The sequence below is a fragment of the Polypterus senegalus genome, chromosome 8 (assembly GCF_016835505.1).
Source record: "Polypterus senegalus isolate Bchr_013 chromosome 8, ASM1683550v1, whole genome shotgun sequence".
Taxonomy (NCBI): domain Eukaryota; kingdom Metazoa; phylum Chordata; class Cladistia; order Polypteriformes; family Polypteridae; genus Polypterus; species Polypterus senegalus.
Window position 1 is genome coordinate 179931916 of NC_053161.1, and position 20805 is coordinate 179952720.

Consider the following 20805-nt stretch of genomic DNA (forward strand, 5'->3'; position numbering starts at 1 on the left):
GAGTGTGTCCACTCGACCTCCACATCTTTGTGGTGCATGCTTTAAATGCTCTGAAGCACACATCCTTATAAAGCCCTCTGTGGCTGCCGGGTCAAATTTCATGACTCCATCTGCACGAGTAGAAAAAGACAAGTGATTAGAATTATGAAGGTAATCTGCAGTCATACACCAAGTCCCCATATTTGAAAGCAAAACTTGGTTGCCTATGCATCCACTACCAATACTGGATTATTACAAAACCATGTCTGCAAATGTTAAAGATAGTCACAGCTAGTAGACATTAGGCGGAAATCAAGTTATAAATCAAATTATTACAGGTTGGCAAGGGGTAATGTTCTTGCCTTAGTCAACATGAAATATGGGCTTACCTTATATTGCTCTATAAACCTTTGTGTTCTCCAAAGGTTTCTTGCCCCTTTTCCCCTTCCCCTTCATATTAAACCTCACCATCAGGGCATTACTGAAGAGCCTAAAAAAAAAGACATTTATAAATCAATGTGAGTGATATACATAGAAACAACATCAATGTAGTATAAAGGCTTTATGACGTGTGATCTGTGTACCCTAGGCTGGCCCCCTCTTTTCAGAACAGCTGGTGCTAGTCAATAAGACCACAATGCATTATGAATTTATAATTTCACTTAATTTTTATCTATTATGACATACTCAGACATTGTTTTATGCAAACAGAAATTAATGTTATAATGGGAGTCAATGGTGCAAAAAATGTCTGCAGTGTAAAAGATGGAACTTTTTCTTCTACAGTATATTATAGTCCTATTATTAGATCCAAGATTCAAAATTTCATAAAAAACTGAAATGCAAAAAATTTATCAAGGGGCGCAAAAGGGTTAAGCAAGAAAAAAGGCAAATGAAAACATGTAGGCTGGTCCACACCCAGAATAAAAAAGTTCAAGCAGAGCAACCCACAATTCAAACTGTATGTAGAAACATACCGGTCAAGGACTTTGTGGACACAGTCCTTGGTGTTCTTCCCTCCAATACGTGCAATTTGCAGCACCTGTTGGAATAAGTCTATTATAAAGTTGACTGACACTCCTCAGAGGAACCGAACAGTGCTGCACTGTATTGTATTGTGTTATGCAAGACTCCATTATTTTCAGACTTGTAAAACCTACCAGGGTATCAAAAGCTTTGCATCACAGAGGCGTTGCTCCTCTACCTCAAAATCCACCATAGTCTCCATCCTCAAAATGTGCACGGCTGAAGAGGCAGGTTCTGCTTTTTTGTACTGATCGCGCAGGTCAAACAGCAGGGTTAAGACCTTGTTCTGAAACACTGAAAAACATTTGTTGATTACTATGATTACCTTAGAATAGCAAGGCTAGCTAGCTGGTTCAAAATTATTTTTTGTAATCAGTTTCAGTGTTTATCAATACAGTAGATAGTGTTGGAGAAAGAAAAAAGTTCAAACAAATGTTATAATATAACATGATTGAAACCACCCTACAATTGATGGTAGAAAAACAAGCCACTGCTATAACTGAAAAGCAGTTTGTGCAGACCGAGAGAACAGTAGACAAAGAGAGAAAGTTGTAGTATTAAGTCTCTCTCTCGCTCATCTCACACTGCCAATAGATCAAATACTTACCATCCGTAGGCAATGGGAATGTCCATTTTAGATCTGTCACTGCATCTGCACCACAGAAAGTTTAATTTAGACATTACCAAATGACAAACTTTAACAGATTCGGGCAGGATTAGAAGAGAAATAATCTTAAATAACGTAATTTACGTAACGTAAAAAATAACGTAATCAGTACGACTAACTGAATTGCAAAGTGTTTTGATGAAATTGCGGCCTTTGGACAACTCACCATGCCTTGGCCCGTCATAGGGGGGGCTGGTAAGATCACTGTGCCAGGATCTTTCATCACATCTGTAGGCATCAGTACGGTGTGACCCGTCATGCCTGTCCGTGTGCCTCGATTTACTGTGCCGTGACCTGGACCTGTCTGTGTGCCTCGAACCACCATGCTGTGACCTGGATCTGTCCGTGTGCCTCGAACCACCGTGCCGTGACCTGGACCTGTGTCTGGATCCTCTGCTGGACCTACCTCTGGACATAGTACCATTTAAATTTATTTTAAATCACTTGGACATAATACCATAACACGGAAACAGACTAACACCTACTGGTTGGCGAACAATATGTGCTGGAGACCAACCAGTTGAAGCCAGCCAATACTGTGCCTTATCCTGTTTCTTTACCTAGAGCGATAGCCATCCATGGGACAACCTCCTGCTGCATGTCGAGATCCTGAAAAACCACAAAGAATGTTCTTACACAAAGATGATAAAATAAAAAAGTGACTGTTTAAAGCGAGATGAGATGAATTCTCACTAGGTGTCGACAGATCTCCACACCGAGGTGCTGTGCTTGCAGTTTGAGGGCCTGAAAAAGACAGAATATTCAAAGGTGCAAAATTATTGAAAGGAAACAAAAAGATGACCTTTAGCTGTGATGGACACTTGGGCTGAATCCCATTTTTACCCTTAAGCCCTCTTTTTAGCCCTTCGCCTTTATGCTCAATTCAGAAGCAATGAGAAATTCACCATTTTGAATGGACTTTTAACTTTGTTAAATGGGATGGTTGATGCGAGGGGAGAAGTAAATACTCACAAGGAGTGGACATTTCACTGCCCTGAGAACTGTCCGCACGCTCCACAGACCTGGCTTCATCTTCAGAGGCTGAAACACATGAATCAGTGTGAATTGTGTGTATACACAATACAGTACCATGCTTCATAAGTTGTCATTATTCCCACATGCATTGAGATTCAAGTTGGTACCTTGAATGGACCACAGCTTTTTTGGTGCAGTGGGGTATTTGGGCAGCTTGACACCTATACAGAGGTAATACAGTGAAAATAAGCATATGCATCTCCAAAAAAATGGAATAACCTTATTAAAAAAAAGTTATTAATCTTGAAACAAATTATAAAGTCATTATAGAAAACCATTACCCCTGATGTACTCTTCATCTGAATCTGTCAATTCTGCAAAAAAATGTTTATACACATTTAAGTCAAAAAGTTGAGGCCCAATGTGTCAGATTACAAATGTCATCTATCTATACATGCAAGAAACATCTGCCTGTGTGCGAGTGTCTGTGTGTGTTTTCCATGCATAATTCTCAAACCATCCATCTGACTGACCTCAAAATTGATATACATCTTGTTACTTGAGAGTGAGAAACATACCATTTCTTACAAAGCCCTCTGGAGTTCCTTTTTTAGTGTGGTTCCTCGTCAATTTAAATGGCACCTCATCATCGTCGTCGTCGTCTTCTGCCTGACTGGTCAGGTTGTAATTGTCACATTCACGATGACTGGCTACAATTCAACATTAAAAAAAAATATATATATATATATATATATATATATATATATATATATATATATATATATATATATATATATAAACAATATTTTGACTTGGATATATATTTAAGTCTCAATTAACAAACATAAGAGTAGAAGACGAAACAAAAAATAAGTAACACACAATATCCTAACACAAATAAACAGCTCACACTTACAAATACATGGATAAACATATAATTAACTCAACTGACCGAACGTTCCTTCCGCTTGTTGCAAGACAAACTGAGCAGAGCCGAGTGAACAAATAAAACTTGTGATTCGCGCCGAATGCCTTGGGGTGTTGCCTTGGTCAATCAGAGTGGCGTTGGTATATATATGACGCGCTGCCTCGGCCAATCAGAGTGGCGTTTACTGGTTGAGCTATGATGACGTGCTGCTTCGGCCAATCAGAGTGAATCAAAACAGTGAATACAGTAATCTCTCGCTATATCGCGCTTCGACTTTCGCGGCTTCACTCTATCACAGATTTTAAATGTAAGCATATATAAATATAGGCCTATATCACGGATTTTTCACTGGTTTGCGGATTTCTGCCGACACTGGGTCTTAATTTATGGTACATGCTTCCTCAGTTTGTTTGCCCATTTGATTTCATACAAGGGACGCTATTGGCGGATGGGTTTAGAAGCTACCCAATCAGAGCATGTATTACCTAATACTCCTCAATGATATAAGATGCATCCCGCGTGGTGCTTGATAGTTTGCTTGTCTTTGCCTCTATCTCACCCTCTCTGACATTCTCTGTGCCGATACGAACGCTCCTCTAATAAATGCCGCTTTATCGCGGTGCTTTTGGCATATTTAAAAGCACAAAAGCACACGTGTTGATTTTTTGATTGTTTGCTTTTCTTTGCGAGCGAGCTCTCTCTCACTCTGAAATGCTCTGCTCCTGATGCGGGCACTCTTTTGAAGAGAGATATATTTGCATTCTTTTAATTGTGAGAAAGAAGATATCTGTCTTGTCGAGCACAGTTTAAACTTTTGACTAAAGGGTGTTATTTTATGTCTAGAGGACTCTAGCGTGGGAGAGTTTATAAGGGCTTAAAATATATAAAAATAACCATACAAACATGGTTTCTACTTCGCAGATTTTCATCTATCGCGGGGGGTTCTGAAACGCCCGCGATCGAGGAGGGATTACTTTAAGATTTTCTGCTGTGCTGACCAAATTATCAATGCCATCTCGTATCATCGGCCATTTTAACTATGGCCAATGTTTCACAAATGTAAGCTAACAAAGAGGCAATGCAAAATGGCCACTAAAGCTAAACAGCAAACACTTTCGCAAACAGATCATAAGTCTCAATTAACAAACATAGTAGAAGACAAAACAAAAAATAAGTAACACCCTAACACAAATAAACAACTCACACTTACAAATACATGAATAAACAAACAATTAACTCACCTGGCCGAGCGTTTCTTCCGCTTCTTGCAAGACAAACTGAGCAGAGCCGATCGAGTGAACAAAGTGATTCGCGCCGAATGCCTTGGGGTGTTGCCTCGGCCAATCAGAGTGGCATTGGGATATGATGACGCACTGCCTCAGCAAATCAGTGGCATTGACTGGATGAAATCATGCCCACCATAATTTTTTTTATTAATTAACTAGATATTTGTCATAAATGTAAAAAAAAAAAAAAAATTATTACCTTTTTTTTTTAATGAAAAAACTTAAATTCATTAAATTTCCTGCACCTGTGTTAGACGTCCCCATGACGTCCAAAAAGTTCGATCCGATTTTTAACGTCTTATCGACGTCTAAGTGGGGTCATAGATCGACGTCCAAATAGCAGATATAGTTTGCGTCGTGTAGAAGTTAGAAGTGGTCTTGGACCGACGGACGCAATATAGACATGATCTGCACGTCCATACGACGTCTAATGTTTAGTGGGTAAAAACTGACACCGTGCGTTACTGGAGTGGTCATGTTGCATTCTTTGCATAAATTAGTGAATATGCTGCAAACTGCAATAATGGTGAGGTGATAATCGTCTATTTCATAGATTTCTGACATTATATTAGGGAGTCCTCACTTCAAGCTACCGAAAACCGAAATAAAGGAGCGCAACAAGAAACGTAAATATCTTTCCGTTCTTTTGGACACTAACAGATATCAGTCATGAGGAACAGTTAACATTTATAATAAGAACTGAGGAATTTCCAAATGATGACGTCACAACAGAATAATATTTCTCTGATTTTCTATCAGTTGTTAAACTACAGGATTTGATTTAACTGAAGGGCTCACATGCCATCTTGCCGATACAGGGTTATCTCTCCGAGACTTCAGGGGACAAGCTGACAATAACGGCGCCAATGTGGCTGGGAAGCACCAAGGAGTGCAAACGAGAATCTGAATGAACATCCTGAGCCTTTTCAGTTCCGTGTACGGCTCATCGTTTACATTTATTCTTGAGAGATATGGCCTCGTGTAATCCATTTACTGTGACTATAATTTATGGCAGATGAAGAACTTAAAAAATATTGTTTGGATTTAGATATTTTATATTAACGGATGGAGAGAGTCGTGATATCAAAAGGTTACATTGACAATCGTGTTACGTTATTTTTAAAATATTTCCTTTTCTTTTTACTTCTCCACTGCCAAGCGTGGGTATTTTGATATATATATATATATATATATATATATATATATATATATATATATAGTGAACGATAGGGGGCACTCTCGCTCCCTTGAACCCCTGTCCACGACTCCAGACACCAGGTAAAAGTCCTCAAGTTGACTTTATTTTTCTCCCACAGTGCACAAAGCACACTCTTCTCGACAATACTCATATAATTACAATACTACACAATAATAAACAATAAATCAATCCTCCAGCTCCCAGACGCGTTGCCACCCTTCCACTCAGCTCAGCTCGTTGTCTGGGAGTTCCCATAGTCCTTTTATAATCCCTGACCCGGAAGTGTTTCTGCCCAATAGTCCACAAGTCCTTATTCCTTCCGGGTCAGGGTAAATAGTCCCTTTCTTCAACCCGGAAGTCCGTCGCTCTTCCTGTGACGAACCTCCGGTCACAGGGCACTGAAGAAGCCCTCGGTCCTCCCTGCAGCTCCCTCCTGTGGCCCCCACGGCATCCAGCAGGGCTTTGCATAAAAACTCCAATGTCCATGATGCCCTGCTGGTCTTCTGGGGACCTCCACGCTGCAAGGAGGGCTCCACCTGGCGGCTAGGGGGTATTGGCCGGGATAAATGGCCGGCCATCCATTACAATATATATATATATAGATATGAGAACAACACTCATATCAGTGACAAAACAATTACATTGACAATCATGTTACGTTATTATTCAAATGTTTCCTTTTCTTTTTCATTATTTCTTTAACACACTACTTCTCCGCTGTGAAGAGCAGGTATTCTGCTAGTAAATAAAAAAATAAATGTTCATAAAAATATATAATCTGTGAATAAACGGATGTCTTATTGGTATTCACTTCATGTGTATTTTGGATCTATTATTTATTTAATAACTAGCAAAATACCCGCGCTTCGCAGCGGAGAAGTAGTGTGTTAAAGAAGTAATGAAAAAGAAAAGCAAACATTTTAAAAATAACGTAACATGATTGACAATGTAATTATTTTGTCACTGTTATGAGTGATATATATATCTATATATAGACCATCTGGGGGGGACCACCCTGGTTCCTTTGGATGCCACAGGTACAGAGCTTTGAAGCTCTACCCTGTAGCGGCCCATGGTTGCCACCAGTGGGCGCCCCCATGCCTTTGGAGCCCTGGACCTCAGCACTTCCGCCACACCAGGAAGTGCTGGGGGGAAGAAGAGCAGGGAGCCGGGTGCTTCGGGATGCAGCCGGCACTTCCGCCACACTGGGGGTGTCGGCGGGTGATTGCCGGAACCCACCTGGAACACATCCAGGTGAAAATAAAAGGGGCCGCCTCCTTTCATTTGAGGCTGGAGTCGGGTCGAAGCAGGACGAAGCTAAAGAGACTGTGGAGGCGGCCCGAAGAAGAAAGCATTGTGTGGCTAGGACTTTGTGGGGGTTTGTGTGCACTTGACTTTTGTAAATAGTAATAGTAAATAAACGTGTGGTGGTGGAAAAACAACATGTCTGCCTGTCTGTACCCGAATAACATTCACAATATATACATATATATGTACCAATGTAATAGTTTTGTCACTGTTAAGAGTGTTGCTGTCATCAAGGATTTGATTCTCATTATTTCTTTTAATCAGGTTCGTATTTGGAGGATGTGTTGTGTTCAAGTTATATTCCGTGTTTGTCAACTGTGGTAAAGATAACAGGTTTCATTCATCAAAGTGTTCACTAACCAAATCGATACTCGTGAATCTAAGATGTTTAACAGGCATTCCCGGTATTAAGTTGTGGATTTGCCTGCGAATAATAACAACAACAACAACATTTATTTATATAGCACATTTTCATACAAACAGTAGCTCAAAGTGCTTTACATAATAAAGAATAGAAAAATAAAAGACACAATAAGAAAAGAAAATAAATCAATATTAATTAACATCGAATAAGAGTAAGGTCCAATGGCCAGGGGACAGAAAAAAATCCAGACGGCTGGAGAAAAAAATAAAATCTGCAGGGATTCCAGACTATGAGACCGCCCAGTCCCCTCTGGGCATTCAACCTAACATAAATGAAACAGACCTCTTTGGATTTAGGGTTCTCACGGAAAGACTTGATGATGATGGTCACGTAGACTTCTGCCTTTTAATCCATCCATCATTGTTGGAGCATCATGAAGCTTTGAGTAGGTGGAGGTGGCGCAGGCCGCCACCACAAAGAAACCGGAAAAAGAAACAGAAGAGAGAGAGTAGGGGTCAGTACGGATTTTAGAGCCACCATGAGTAGTTATTATGAGGAAATTGAACATACAGAGTATCAGGATTAAGTTAAATTAAGTTAAATTGAAGTTATAAAAAGGCCATATATATATTATATTAGCGTCAGCATGTCTATGAACTTAATTTAACCTTTCCCAGTCCTGCAAAGTCAGTTCACGTGAGCCGCTCGGAGTACATGCATCGAAGTTTCTCAGCTGTGCTTGTGCTATCTCATGCAATCTCGCGATGTCCACGGCTTTATTTAATGTTAGCTCAGACCTGGCATACCAGCAATTTAAACTCCGTTTCAGCAATTTTAACTCTGTTACAAAGTGATCAAAAGTCTCGTTTAAACCCTGCGTCTTCTCATTAAACTTGTATCTCACGAATATCGTATTCGTCGTGGGCATGACAAACGCCAGCGGCAGCGTGTCTATGAACTTAATTTAAACTTTAAGTTTACACCGTGCTTTGTTTCTGAAGTAGCTGCACTCATGAATATGCTTGTATGCGTCACTCGCTTCATATTCTTTTGCTGCCTTCTCAATTGTGTAATGCGTTTTTTGTTCCGTGCTCTTTGGAGCTGTTGTTTTTTGTCTGCGTACTTCGTTCACAGTCAGTTTACGTGAGCCGCTCAGCGACAGACTGTTTCTCTTGGATTGCTGCTGACGGGAGGCCTTATATGGGCAGGCACGTGGGAGGCGTGACGATGAGGGACGCAACTCCGCCTCACACGGCGACCGAGCTGCAGGCTATGTCCGTATATATGTACATAAGTAGGTTCCAGTTATGACCGTTATGTGTAGAATTTCGAAATGAAACCTGCCCAACTTTTGTAAGTAAGCTGTCAGGAATGAGCTTGCCAAAATTCAGCCTTTTACCTACACGGGAAGTTGGAGAATTAGTGATGAGTCAGTGAGTGAGTGAGTGAGTCAGTCAGTCAGTGAGGGCTTTGCCCTTTATTAGTATAGATTTATTTTAGGACCATTTTGGAAAAAAGAACGCTAGTGGACAAAATGTTGCAAATCTGAATTTATGTGCAGTTGGTTTTGATGATATTATGATTTGCCTTTAGGAAATATGAAGCTTCAAAGTGCATGTCAAACGATTGTCAAACATCAGACTAATTTAACTCGGTGAACAACTTTCACTTTTTAGAAATCTTATTTGTTAAGCACGCTATAAATTGGAAAATGAGATTTAAGAAATGTAGAAGAGGTAAGTGACGGCGAAGGTGGTAGGGATGAGAATGGTGTCCATTTCCGCTTGCGCCGTACGGCCGTCCTACTGACCACTGCCGAGAGTTGATTCTACAATAAAATAAAATATAAATAAAACCAGGAATAACCTTAGAGGTCAGTCATCACCCCGAACACAGATAGTAGATGACACGTAGTATATGTGTACCAAATTTCAGGTCAATAGGTGAAACGATTTGCGAGCTAAAGGGGAATTAAAATCCTGGACAGACAAACAAATAAGTGACTGTAGCGTATAAGAAGATTTATTTATTTATTTATTTATTGTATTCTATAAGGTGTGTTTCAAGTTGCTCTTTGGAGTTTCTTGAGAGGATTTGTATCAATGTTGTCACATTCTATTCTTTCTTATTTTGCAGTATGTGTGTTGTGCAATTTGTATAGGACATCACTGTACATTGTGTTGATTATTTAATGTCTCATTAAGCAAACTCAAATGTGTGTTTTAATATCTGATCGCTATACGTCACTTCCCTCTTAGGACAATTTGGACAATATAAACAGTTTCAGCCAATCAGCACCTTCCAAACATGCAGCAGGACAACGTGAGCCTTCATTGTTAGCGGCGTTAGATGAGCTCTTCATTTCATTTACTTAGATTGAGTTGTTAGACTATTTACTGTTAAGTGCTGTTTGAGTGATCATTTAGTTATAACAGGTAGCCTACCTAGTTCTTAAATTGATATTAAAATGCACACACAAGCCTCCTAAATTATTTATTGAAATGCCTACATTTACAGTGTCCGTTTTAGGAAGTTGTACTTGTTCCCGTTATTATGCATTATAATTCTTCAGTGTCGCATATTATTAGTTACGTCTCAAGAGTCCCACTTCATTGATATTCTGTTTTATATTCTGTATATGACAACATTTTAAAAGGAGCGTTGATTAAACTGACTATAGCAGACTTGTCATCTTCTTAAAATGACTTTATTGATTTGATATTGACAATTAATCATAAGGTCAAGCACCAAGGAGGATTTGAGTTTGCATGGACTGCGCTGTTTCTTTTTCTTTTTTTTGTGACATCGTGTCAATAGAGAGTGCACCACGTTAACAATGCATTCTGTCCTAGATGACAGGGCACAAACTTTTTGATATTTCCTAAAGGCCAATGTGTCTCAGTTTGTTCATTAACATATAATTGACAGTGTTTTATTTTAATTTAATATGAATTATTAAAACCATATTACCCATATTCGTTTCCCGGATTGGTGAGAATAAATAAAAAAAGTAACAACACATACAAGGTAGTTATGGTGCGTTGTTCATAATTAACAGAACTCATCGTTTATCTGAAATGTTCTACTTTATATTTTTACGTTTGTCATTGAAATGCTTTAGTGTACAGTCGATTTATTCCATTTCTGAAGGTGTACATTGTCGGTATTACTGATTCCCCCCGAAACCTTTGACAAGATGCCTTCACAAGGGTCGGATGTTGCTGACAAAGTCAGGTGCTTAATTTGAAATTTTGGCTCCAGATGTGCTTATCCAGCTGTTCATTCTTATCATCCACGCATTATCCAGCCCACTATATACTAACTAAAGGGTCATGGGGGTCTGCTGGAGCCAATCTCAGCCAACACAGGACTCAAGGCAGGAAACAAACCCCGAGCAGGGGGCCAGCCCACCGCAGAGCACCCTAGGGACAATTTAGGATCGCCAATGCACCATATCTGCATGTCTTTGGACTGTGGGAGGAATCCTGAGTACCCGGAGGGAACCCACGCAGACACGGGGAGAACATGTAAACTCCACGCAGGGAGGACCCGGGAAGTAACTGCAAGGCAGCAGAGCTACCACTGCGCCACCGTGCCGCCCTCATTCTTATAAGTACTTGAGGAATCTTTTTGTCCTCCTCTGGATGAATTGGTAAAATTTCTTTCAACTTTTTTGTCTCATTAATGCAGAAATCCCGAGGTTTTCTCTAAATTGCAGAAGACACTGTTGATGGCGCTGATTCTGTTTTAAAGACACTTGTGATTAGTTATGCTGCACACGCTTTTACTGACATTGCTTTTTGGAAATCAATAGTACAAATCAGCTACAGATCTGGGAGTCACTGAATACTAAAAACGTTTACTGAGGAGTGTCTTGCGCATATACTGTTGTGATGACCACGTCGGTTTTGTAAACTAAGCGTTTCTTAGCCTCTCTGATATGATTGACGTGGGGCAGAATAGACGCTGGATTGTTACAATACTGTATGTGCCGCCTTATTATGCCTATCAATTTGTTGCAGATTCAGTTTGGACAAAACTCCACACCAAAGAACGAGGTGGCCGAACCATGTGAATCTTTCATAATGTAAGTTACAGACAACTCATTACTGTTTTGGCTTTGACCGTACTCCATGCACTCGCCCCAAGTAGGTGAACCGCTGAAATCGAACTCTCGTTAAAGCTTTTCAGGTGCAGAAGAGCCGCTGCTTTTACACTTTGAGCCAAACAGGCCCGGTGTTCTGCAGCGGACTTGCTGACCAAATCGGCTTCTGACTGTGCAGATAAAATGATATGCCACGCCCATTTTACTCCGGTCTGCAGCAAAATCTACTTGGGTGTGTTTTCTCAGAATCACGTTACGGGCCCATTTACACCAAGCCACGAATCTCTGCAGCGTGTCGGCACTTCAGTACCGAGCAGCCCATCACTATGGAATTCCTACATTCTTAGGGCAGACACTTCCTATGAAACCGAAAGTATCTTTACCAGAATACAAACGCATCCTCCATTTGTCACAGACTCGTTGGCTAACGGATTTATGAAGTTTTCTTACTTCTGCTTCTTTTTTTGCGATTCTGAGATCCACCGGCGTCTTCTGCAGTCTTTGAAATAATTGGCTACTCCAGGTAAAATATGTTCTTTTCTTTATTAATTTGGTGGTGTGCGGACTCGTTATGTAAAGGCCCTAAAGTGGGTCCAGAGTCCATGATTTATTTTTTTTCTGCCCATGTGTCGGTCCGTTTATTGTTCTACATTTATATTTCCTCGTTTGTCTGATATCTTTATATATATTACCTCTGTTGGAGCTCAGGCAGGTGACACGACTTGTCAAGGTCCCCCAGTGTCAGCAGAGACATTTGAATGCACAGCCTCAGGGTTTTTAGTCCCAAGCCGTCACCAGCACACCACGCCGCCTGTCCGCTCCTTCTTCTGCTTGCGGCTCCATGGTTGTGCCTGTCAAGTGTTATACTGTGCGAGATACTTCGACATCGCCGTGTGCTCCTTCTATTCGGGTGGACTCGTCACACTGGGCACACTGACCCGTACGCAGCCCAGCACTGGACGAACTGTGGCGGGCAGCGGGAATCTGAGGGGAGAAAATCCCGTCGTGCCACCTTTAAAGTTCATTTACGAAGAGTTCGTCGGAATTATAGTGGAGACAACAAGCCAACGTGAATAAAATGTATTTATCAAAGCAGTGTGATTTGTCGAGGCCAAGTAAAACCATAGCCGTCATTATTATATGAACTGATAGTTCGATACCTTGTACCATGATCAGGCTATTCTAGCTCGTGTGTTTCTATCACTCGTTACTGTTGTGCCATCACGATGTGCAGGTTGTTAATCTAAATTGGAGGAAATACTGTAAACGTGGGGTGTGTACAGTTTAACAAGACCAGAAGATGACAATGCCATTACAAATATTCCAATATTAATATCCACACATGTAACTGTGACAGTGGATTAGGTGAGCCTTCAGGTGAAACACTCACAGAGGGAGAACATTATTGACTTGAGAAACTCAATGGTTCTGGTAGAGTTTTATTAATTAACATATTAATAACATTCAGTTAAACTAATGATAAAAAAATGCAAATCCACAAGGAGCACAAGCTTTAATATTCACTGACCATCTTTTAATGAACACATTAACTGAGTGATCCTGTCCGACTCCATGTAAGCCAGAAGGTCAACACTAACACAAGCATAGCCGCCAGTCCTGTTACTGGAGACATTGAGGAGTAGAAACCCTAAGCAGCCTCAGGATTCTCTCTGATGTTGGAGGCAGCTGACCATGAACAAACTCCATAGCAGTGGACATTGGCAGTCTGTCTGGTGAGTTGGCAGAATAAAGCAGAATGGACACTTATGGGAGAAACAGGTGGAGATGTAAAGGACTGAGGGGGCAGAGCCATCGTGGGACCTGTCAGACCAGGCAGATGATGGATGAGAGGAGAGCAAATTAAAGCAGTTTCATGGACCACAGCCATTCAGTTGAATCCTCACTTGTCCTTTGTGTGCCCCTAAGTCACCGGTCCAAGTTCTGTCAGCTGTGCACTCATTTCCTAAAACACTTTGTGACGATTACGTTTGTTTTATGCCTCACAATTTTTACATGCAAGTGCCACAATCTTTTTTGGTTCCAAATCCTCCAACTTTTACAACAACCTGTTTTAAAGGCACCTGACTTTTCACTGCCTTTTATCCTCCAGATGGACGCTTCGGACACAGGCCTAGGAGCCGTGCTGAGCCAAAGCGTCGATGGTGTTGAAAACCCCGTCATGTTTCTGAGCCGGAAATTGCTGGGTCGGGAGACCAGGTATGTGGCTGTGGAGAGGGAGGCTCTTGTTGTCTTACACAGTTGAGGTACTACCTCTTGGGTCAGGAGTTTACACTTGTCACGGACCATGTACCTTTACAGTGGATGGCCTTGCATAAGGAGTCTAACCCATGAGTCACAAGGTGGTTCCTTGATTTTACAACCTTATAAGTTCTCGCTCGTTCATTAGAAGTGTTCTCTCCACGCCAACGCTGATGCTTTCTCCCGCGTTCACGGCCTCTCAGTGCAGAACGCCTGACCCGACGGGTCTGGGCTGAGTCCTGTCAAACACGTGTGTTTAGGAGACTACTAATGGGCTTGAATACTTGTGATTCCATGCCAGACCAGGGGGTGGCGAAGTGCACTAATTTTCCCTCTCGATCTTTTGCAGACCATTCTAGGGAAATCCTGCCCGGCTCTGGGGCAGCCACTGACATCACTTCCGGTTCCATTATTGATGACATCACTTCCTTTGCTGGCCTTTAAAGCCGCCATCTTGTCTCCAGAAGAACAGTTCTGTTTTGGACTCAGTTGAATGCACATGTCTTTGCTAATTAATCAGTTTTGAAGCCGTAAACAATTATACGGGTGGCTGCCCCAAACCTTCTCAATGTTTAATGGTTGTTTTTGTGATAATATGTATTTTACAACACGGAGAATTATGTCAAAAAGAAATACATTAAATCATATATCAATCGACACATGCTGCACACAGGCAAGCGGGCAGTGAGAGTGGCGATAGATGTGAAAGACGCTAGATAGATTGTATACAACAGGCAAATATAGCGACCACTTGATAACAGTATTAGCTATAATCAATGAAAGCATGAATTAATCAATAGAAATAACCGTGATCAACATTTTAAACTTAAAGATTTACTTAAGAAAAAAAGAAAAGAAAAACGCCCCAGCACGTCTATGAAGGCAGACACTGCAGGCAGGCAGGCAGAGCGGAGAAAAGCACAAAGCAGCGCCCCCCGAAATGGAAGTGGCAGAAAATAGACAGCATTGGTAGTGGTTTAGCACTACCATAGAGAATGAATGGGAAATGGTTTGGGGAGTTTTAGTTAAAGAATATGTGGCGGCCGTGCATATTTGGAATAGAGCGTGTATATAATGGAAAAAAAGTAACAATTCGAGTGTTGCCCAATGTAGCAGAGTAAGAGTAGCATTTCTTCTTCACAAATGTACTCAAGTAAAAGTAAAAAGCATGGTGCAGTAAAACTACTCTTAGAAGTACAATATTTTTAAAAAGTTACTCAAGTAAATGTAACGTAGTAAACGTAACTCGTTACTACCCACCTCTGATTGTAGCCAATTGTATATGATTTATTTATTTATTGTTCTGCATTGTCCCTCTGTGTGCTACTAGTTCATTTACCACATTCCCTCCCTGTTTGGTGTGTGGTGTTAATTAAAGTTGCACAAATCAGGATAAGGAGCACAGATTGGGTAGTGACACACACACACACACACCTCACTGGAGCCATTTGAAAGGAGCAAAACTGAATGTTGTGTTTTTAAATGTATTTCTATTAATTAAAACCTAAAAACTGTGATCAACAGTATGTCATTCTTACAGATAACATTAGTCTGGAATGCAGTACGTACATAACGCATATATAAATATTTCTACTCAGGCACATCACATAGCTACTTGCTATGTTTCCTGTTGAAGACAAGTAACAGAATTCATTTAAAAATATTTGACATCTCTCGCCCCTGTGTACCTTCATCACCTTTCCTGAATATCCTTGTGTGTCTGAACTTCTCATGCCCCTTGCTTCATTTCTTCAACACATTATCATAAAACCTACTTCTCAAACTCTGTCATTATCTTCAAGACTCCTTCCACTCCTCCTGTCTGCTTTTATATTCCTCAGCATTAAAGACGACTCTCAGTGTTTCCCCTACAACCTTACTTCCCCTTATGTGTCTCACACTCACACTTCCTCTATCAATCACTTTTTTGAACCTACAGTATGTGAAGCACAACTTGGCACTGCATGGCAGGTAATCCTGGGAAAGGCACAGGAGTTTCTTAAAAAGGAAAAACAAACACAACAAATTTGACAGTAAAGAGGACGGGCAGAGGGGCTGTGTGATTGAACATCACATCATAAGTACAAGAAATGTCCAAACAAAAGTGTGTATTTATAGACAAGTGTGTGTGTCTGTGTATGTATATCTCTATCTATAATCTTCATTTGGATCTTGATCTTTGTTTGTCCGCGAATGAATTAGAAGAAGCCAGAGAGACAGCTAAAACAAAGGCATTGCAGAGATCTTCATTTAGATCTTGATCTTTGTTTATCCGTGAATTCCACGCATGTGTAGACCACCTTCCAGTTTAGTACGTTGTTGTTACTCACGGATGTCAACAATGTGCTGGAATAACGAAAGGGGTGGTTGACAGTGTTACGCTGGTTAGCTCCTGAGGCCTGGTTAGAGAATGAGATTGCCGAAGATAAAAGGTACCTGCCTACGTAACATATGAATGAAAGAAAGACAGTGGGTATGATGAATGACAACGTAACAGCACGTTCCGGAAATTATTATTGTTACGTTGTAGCCGGCGCTTCTCACAGTTGTACCGTGGCTTGCTCACATGTCAGTGAAGTGATCCCTATTTATGCTTTAAAGAGTCTGGATACCTGTGTGTCCCCCTTTTATAACCATTGCTCCATGTATATTGACTTACTCTTTGGATTGCCACAAAGCAACCTGTGATATTGGAGAAAGGTTGAGAAGACATCGTGAGAGGAAACGACAGCGTCGTAAAAACGAGACGGACTGTGAATGGACTGAAGCAGAAATGCTCCTACACCACAACATAATTACTATTCAGACAGTGATTCCGAGTTGGCCGTTCCTATCGAATCAATATCCAAGGGTTTTCTTTTGTAATTTTACTTCCCTTATAAAAAATCATAATGCTGTGCGATGAAGGGCCCAGTTTACGACTGGCAGCCGCATTTAAACAGGGAGCCCTTCACAGACAACTTTAACACGTGCAACTTAGTTGGCTGCACATGGCTAGTATATATATATATATATTTATCAGACAAAAAAATTGAAATGTACAGATGTGAAGTATTTGAAAGCAACTGCTTTGGGCATCTTTTTCCTAGGAGGTTTCATTTTGCCATTGTGCTCATCTCATTTGTGTATTAGTGGTTAAGTAAGTTTCTCTCTTTTCTCGGCAGTTTCACTTTGGTGACAGAGTCGTGTTCTTTGAGCTTCATGCTGTAGCCTCGCACTTCCAGTCCGGACAGGCAGACATACACACTTCCACATGTAGACGTTTCACTTTGTGACATCATTTTCTTTTTAATTCTGTGGGTTTGCTCTTTTAATGCTAGCATTACCAAAGCTTACGAGAAAATTTGTAATCCGTCCCACCTATAATCCACTCGCACGTCTCCATTCAGCATCTTTTGTCTTGTAAATGTGTCGATAATCCCAAGCAGCAAGCTGCCTGCTATACCACCTAACCCAATGCCCCCCGCACACCACCCCACACAACAACCCCCCCCGCCGGAGAAACTGCAATAACCTCTCCCAAATGAAAAGCCTTGTTTATCAGTGAGTCAGGTACCTAGGCTAAAAAATATATCGTTATTCGGAACATATGCATTTCACGTGTGTTCCGTGTCCACAAAGATCTGTGTAAGTGTAGGATGACAGAAATGTTGAACATATACGTAAAAGGCAAACTTTTTCCATGTTTTAGTACTAATGACAAAATGTAGACATGAAGTGTATAATGTGTGAAGACTGAAGTCCAAATATCAAATAAGCACTTTCACAAAAGATACAAGTTATTGTTATATTTGTACTTTTTGTGAAAGTGTTTATTTGATATTTGGACTTTAGGTTTCACACCTTATACACATGTCATAAAGATGGACCCTGGGTGTGTGTGGGAACTATTAACATTTGAATCTGATGATTGCATATAGCATGGAACTGACCTCTCTGTACTATCCTGTCCTCTGCATTTCCTGGAGTTCAAAAGAAGTACCAACGTGCAGCACATGTGGACACTGGCCAAGATCGGAACAAAAAACCAAACGCGGTCACTAACTACAACCACATGAAGGTATGCAAATGAATATAATGTTGCATTAGTGCAACAAAGTTTTCCGAAATGTACAATACAGGTCATAAAATGAATTATTCCAAATGTCATATATAGCTAAGTCTCTCTTTTTTTGTCAGAGCAGATTTGACATCATGGATCAGAAGGTGCATACTAATTCAAGAATAAAACACTCAAGAATAAAACTGAATAAAAAAAAATTGACATCCACGGTCATTCTCAGTCACACACATTACTCACATCCACGTCCACAGTTTTCTCAGTCCCAATCTCATTCGTGCACAAGCTCTGACACCGTTTTCAAATAAAGAGGGGGTATAACAAAATAAATTTGTTTGTTATACCACGTCTTTATCTGAAAACGGTGTCAGATCCGGGTTGTGTGTGGGAGCTTGAACGTGAGTGAGAGAATAAAACTGAAAAAAAAAACCCTACTACCTTTAACTAAATTTACAGATGCAAATCAAAAGTATGCTTTTATTGTATGATATTAATAATAAGAGCAGCTCACTACTGAAAATGGCAAATTTGGGAAGCAGCTGATATCGAAACCGTGACCTCTTGATTGGAAGGCAGCAGTTCTTAGCATTGCATCACGCAAGCTGTCGTATCACCCGCTTACCGTAACCTGCTTTCTTTTTAATTCGGTTAAATTCTTGAATAAAAGTGCAATTGTTTTGTTATACTTGTACCTTTTGTGAAAATGTTTATTCCATATTTGTATTTCTGGCTTCACATATTATACATTTCATGTCTACATTTTTTCAATTATTACTAGAACATGAAAGACGTTTCTGTGTTAACTACGTTTTTACATAGATTGTTGATGACACTGAACACACATGAAATGTATGTATTCCAAATGACGATGTACTATTTTACCCTATAAAGCTCCAGCACTTCACTCGAAGATAAACACTGAGCACTGACAAACTTCTTTGCGAAATGAACTGCAGCGGTGGGCGGGGGGATGGGATACCAGGCTTCTTGCTGTTAATCGACACATTTACAGAACAAAAGACGATGACAGAGAGGTGAGAAGGGATTTAAGGTGGGCCGGATTTATGAGCTTTCTCGTAGGCTCTGGTAATTCTAGTGTTAATTGTATCCAAATACTGAAAACTGATGATAAACACAGCAGGCCCTGGGGAAAGCAACAACAAATGTCAAAGGACACCAGCTGTGTGAGTGTTACCCACTTGTGTCCTTTTTAGTGAATACTGGCTGAAATAAGAAGAATGTCAGAGAGAACAAAATATTTTTAAAAAGTATATATGTAACCTACAATTTTTAATTAATTTGTTAAAAATTTAGATTATCCAGCTTGCAATTTCTGGATTGATACCATAAAAGACAGAAACTCAAAAATAAAACTTTTACTTAGGAATAGGTGTGAGATGCCACAGCCACAGCTTTATGGACATTCTGCCCAGAAGGACACAAAGATGAGGCCTGTGAGCCCCTCAGAGTCCTGGGCAGTGACTTGGTGGATTTGGTCAACAGCGCAGCAGGTGAAGCAGGAGGAGGAGATATAGACATAGGATAATTCTCTTGTTCTTCTAAAATGGAGAATCTGTTCCTTGATTGAATATTGTGATGTTTGGTCAGAAGATGAAAGTGACACCCCGCTTTCCTCTGCAGACTGTTGTCCATGCCTGTGGCAGACAGGGTATGGAACAGCTCACGAGCTTCAGTCGTGCCCCTAGTTGACTGGAAGGATCTGTGATATGAATAGGAGCATATTATCAGGCTCTGGGGCAGTGTGCGTTAATAGTAGCATTAGCCACAAACAGAAGAACATCATCCTTTCTGATCTGAGGTAGCAGAGTTACCCTACTTTCCTGCTCAGCAATGTTTCCTAACAAATGGGCACTGATTTTGCAGGTGGTCAGAGAGACATATAAGTAGTAAAAAAAGGTGAAGGTGATGCAATTGTTTATCATATGTACTGTTTATTTGTCTCCCCTTTTGCCCTGTCGGTTCCTAAACCTTGTTGGTGAATGGCCCTAAATAGGACCTTTGGTTTCTGGTGAGTCCCTTCACCATGCCGCTCTGATGTTCAGCAGTATCAGGTGTCCCCAGCAACAACGCCAATTAGCTGTATCTAACTCTGCTCAGATAGGGCCAAAGGCAACCCATATAACCACATTATTTTTCTGGCTCTGTGCACCATCCCTGGGCCAGGGCCCACCTCCAAGGCTGCCAGCAGCCACACATCTGGGTTTATTGGCTTTACCAGCTGGGAGACACATCTGAAGTGCTCTCTAAGATGCTTATTTGAAACTACTCCTATCTTCTGTTCATGGGGCTGCTTTATTCCTGGCTTCTTGAGGTATTCTTGCCCCTTGCACACTTGAGGAGTATGTCCCTCTGAGGTTCAGACACTAGGGGGCTACATTGCCCTCTCCACCAGAACCCTCCAGGTTGTTACACAGGTGTCATTAGTGGGATATCTGAGGAGGTGAAAATACCTGGAGAAGCTGGCTTTAAAGCACTTTGATCAATCCCATGACTTGGCTGTTAAAGCCAATCACTCTGGATGTGTGGCCATTGGCACCATGCATTTCCAGCTGCTTTGTCATTATGTCGATTCACACATACTGTCCAGCTTCACCTCATTCTGCTCACCCAAGGACAGAGCCATACCTTA

The 20805-nt window shown here is 40.8% G+C and overlaps 1 protein-coding gene across 1 annotated transcript; it reads right to left on the bottom strand.

Annotated features, from left to right (window-relative positions):
* Nucleotides 1–369: 369 nt before the first annotated feature.
* On the bottom strand, nt 370–3184 carry LOC120534736. Its single transcript, XM_039762320.1, has 8 exons — nt 2989–3184; nt 2815–2868; nt 2645–2713; nt 2366–2416; nt 2233–2281; nt 1839–2080; nt 957–1021; nt 370–469 (listed from the first exon to the last, which is right to left on the bottom strand). The coding sequence occupies exons 1-8, from the start codon at nt 3004–3006 to the stop codon at nt 370–372; spliced, it is 648 nt and encodes a 215-aa protein (XP_039618254.1). The 5' UTR covers nt 3007–3184.
* Between the last annotated feature and the right edge of the window lie 17621 nt (nt 3185–20805).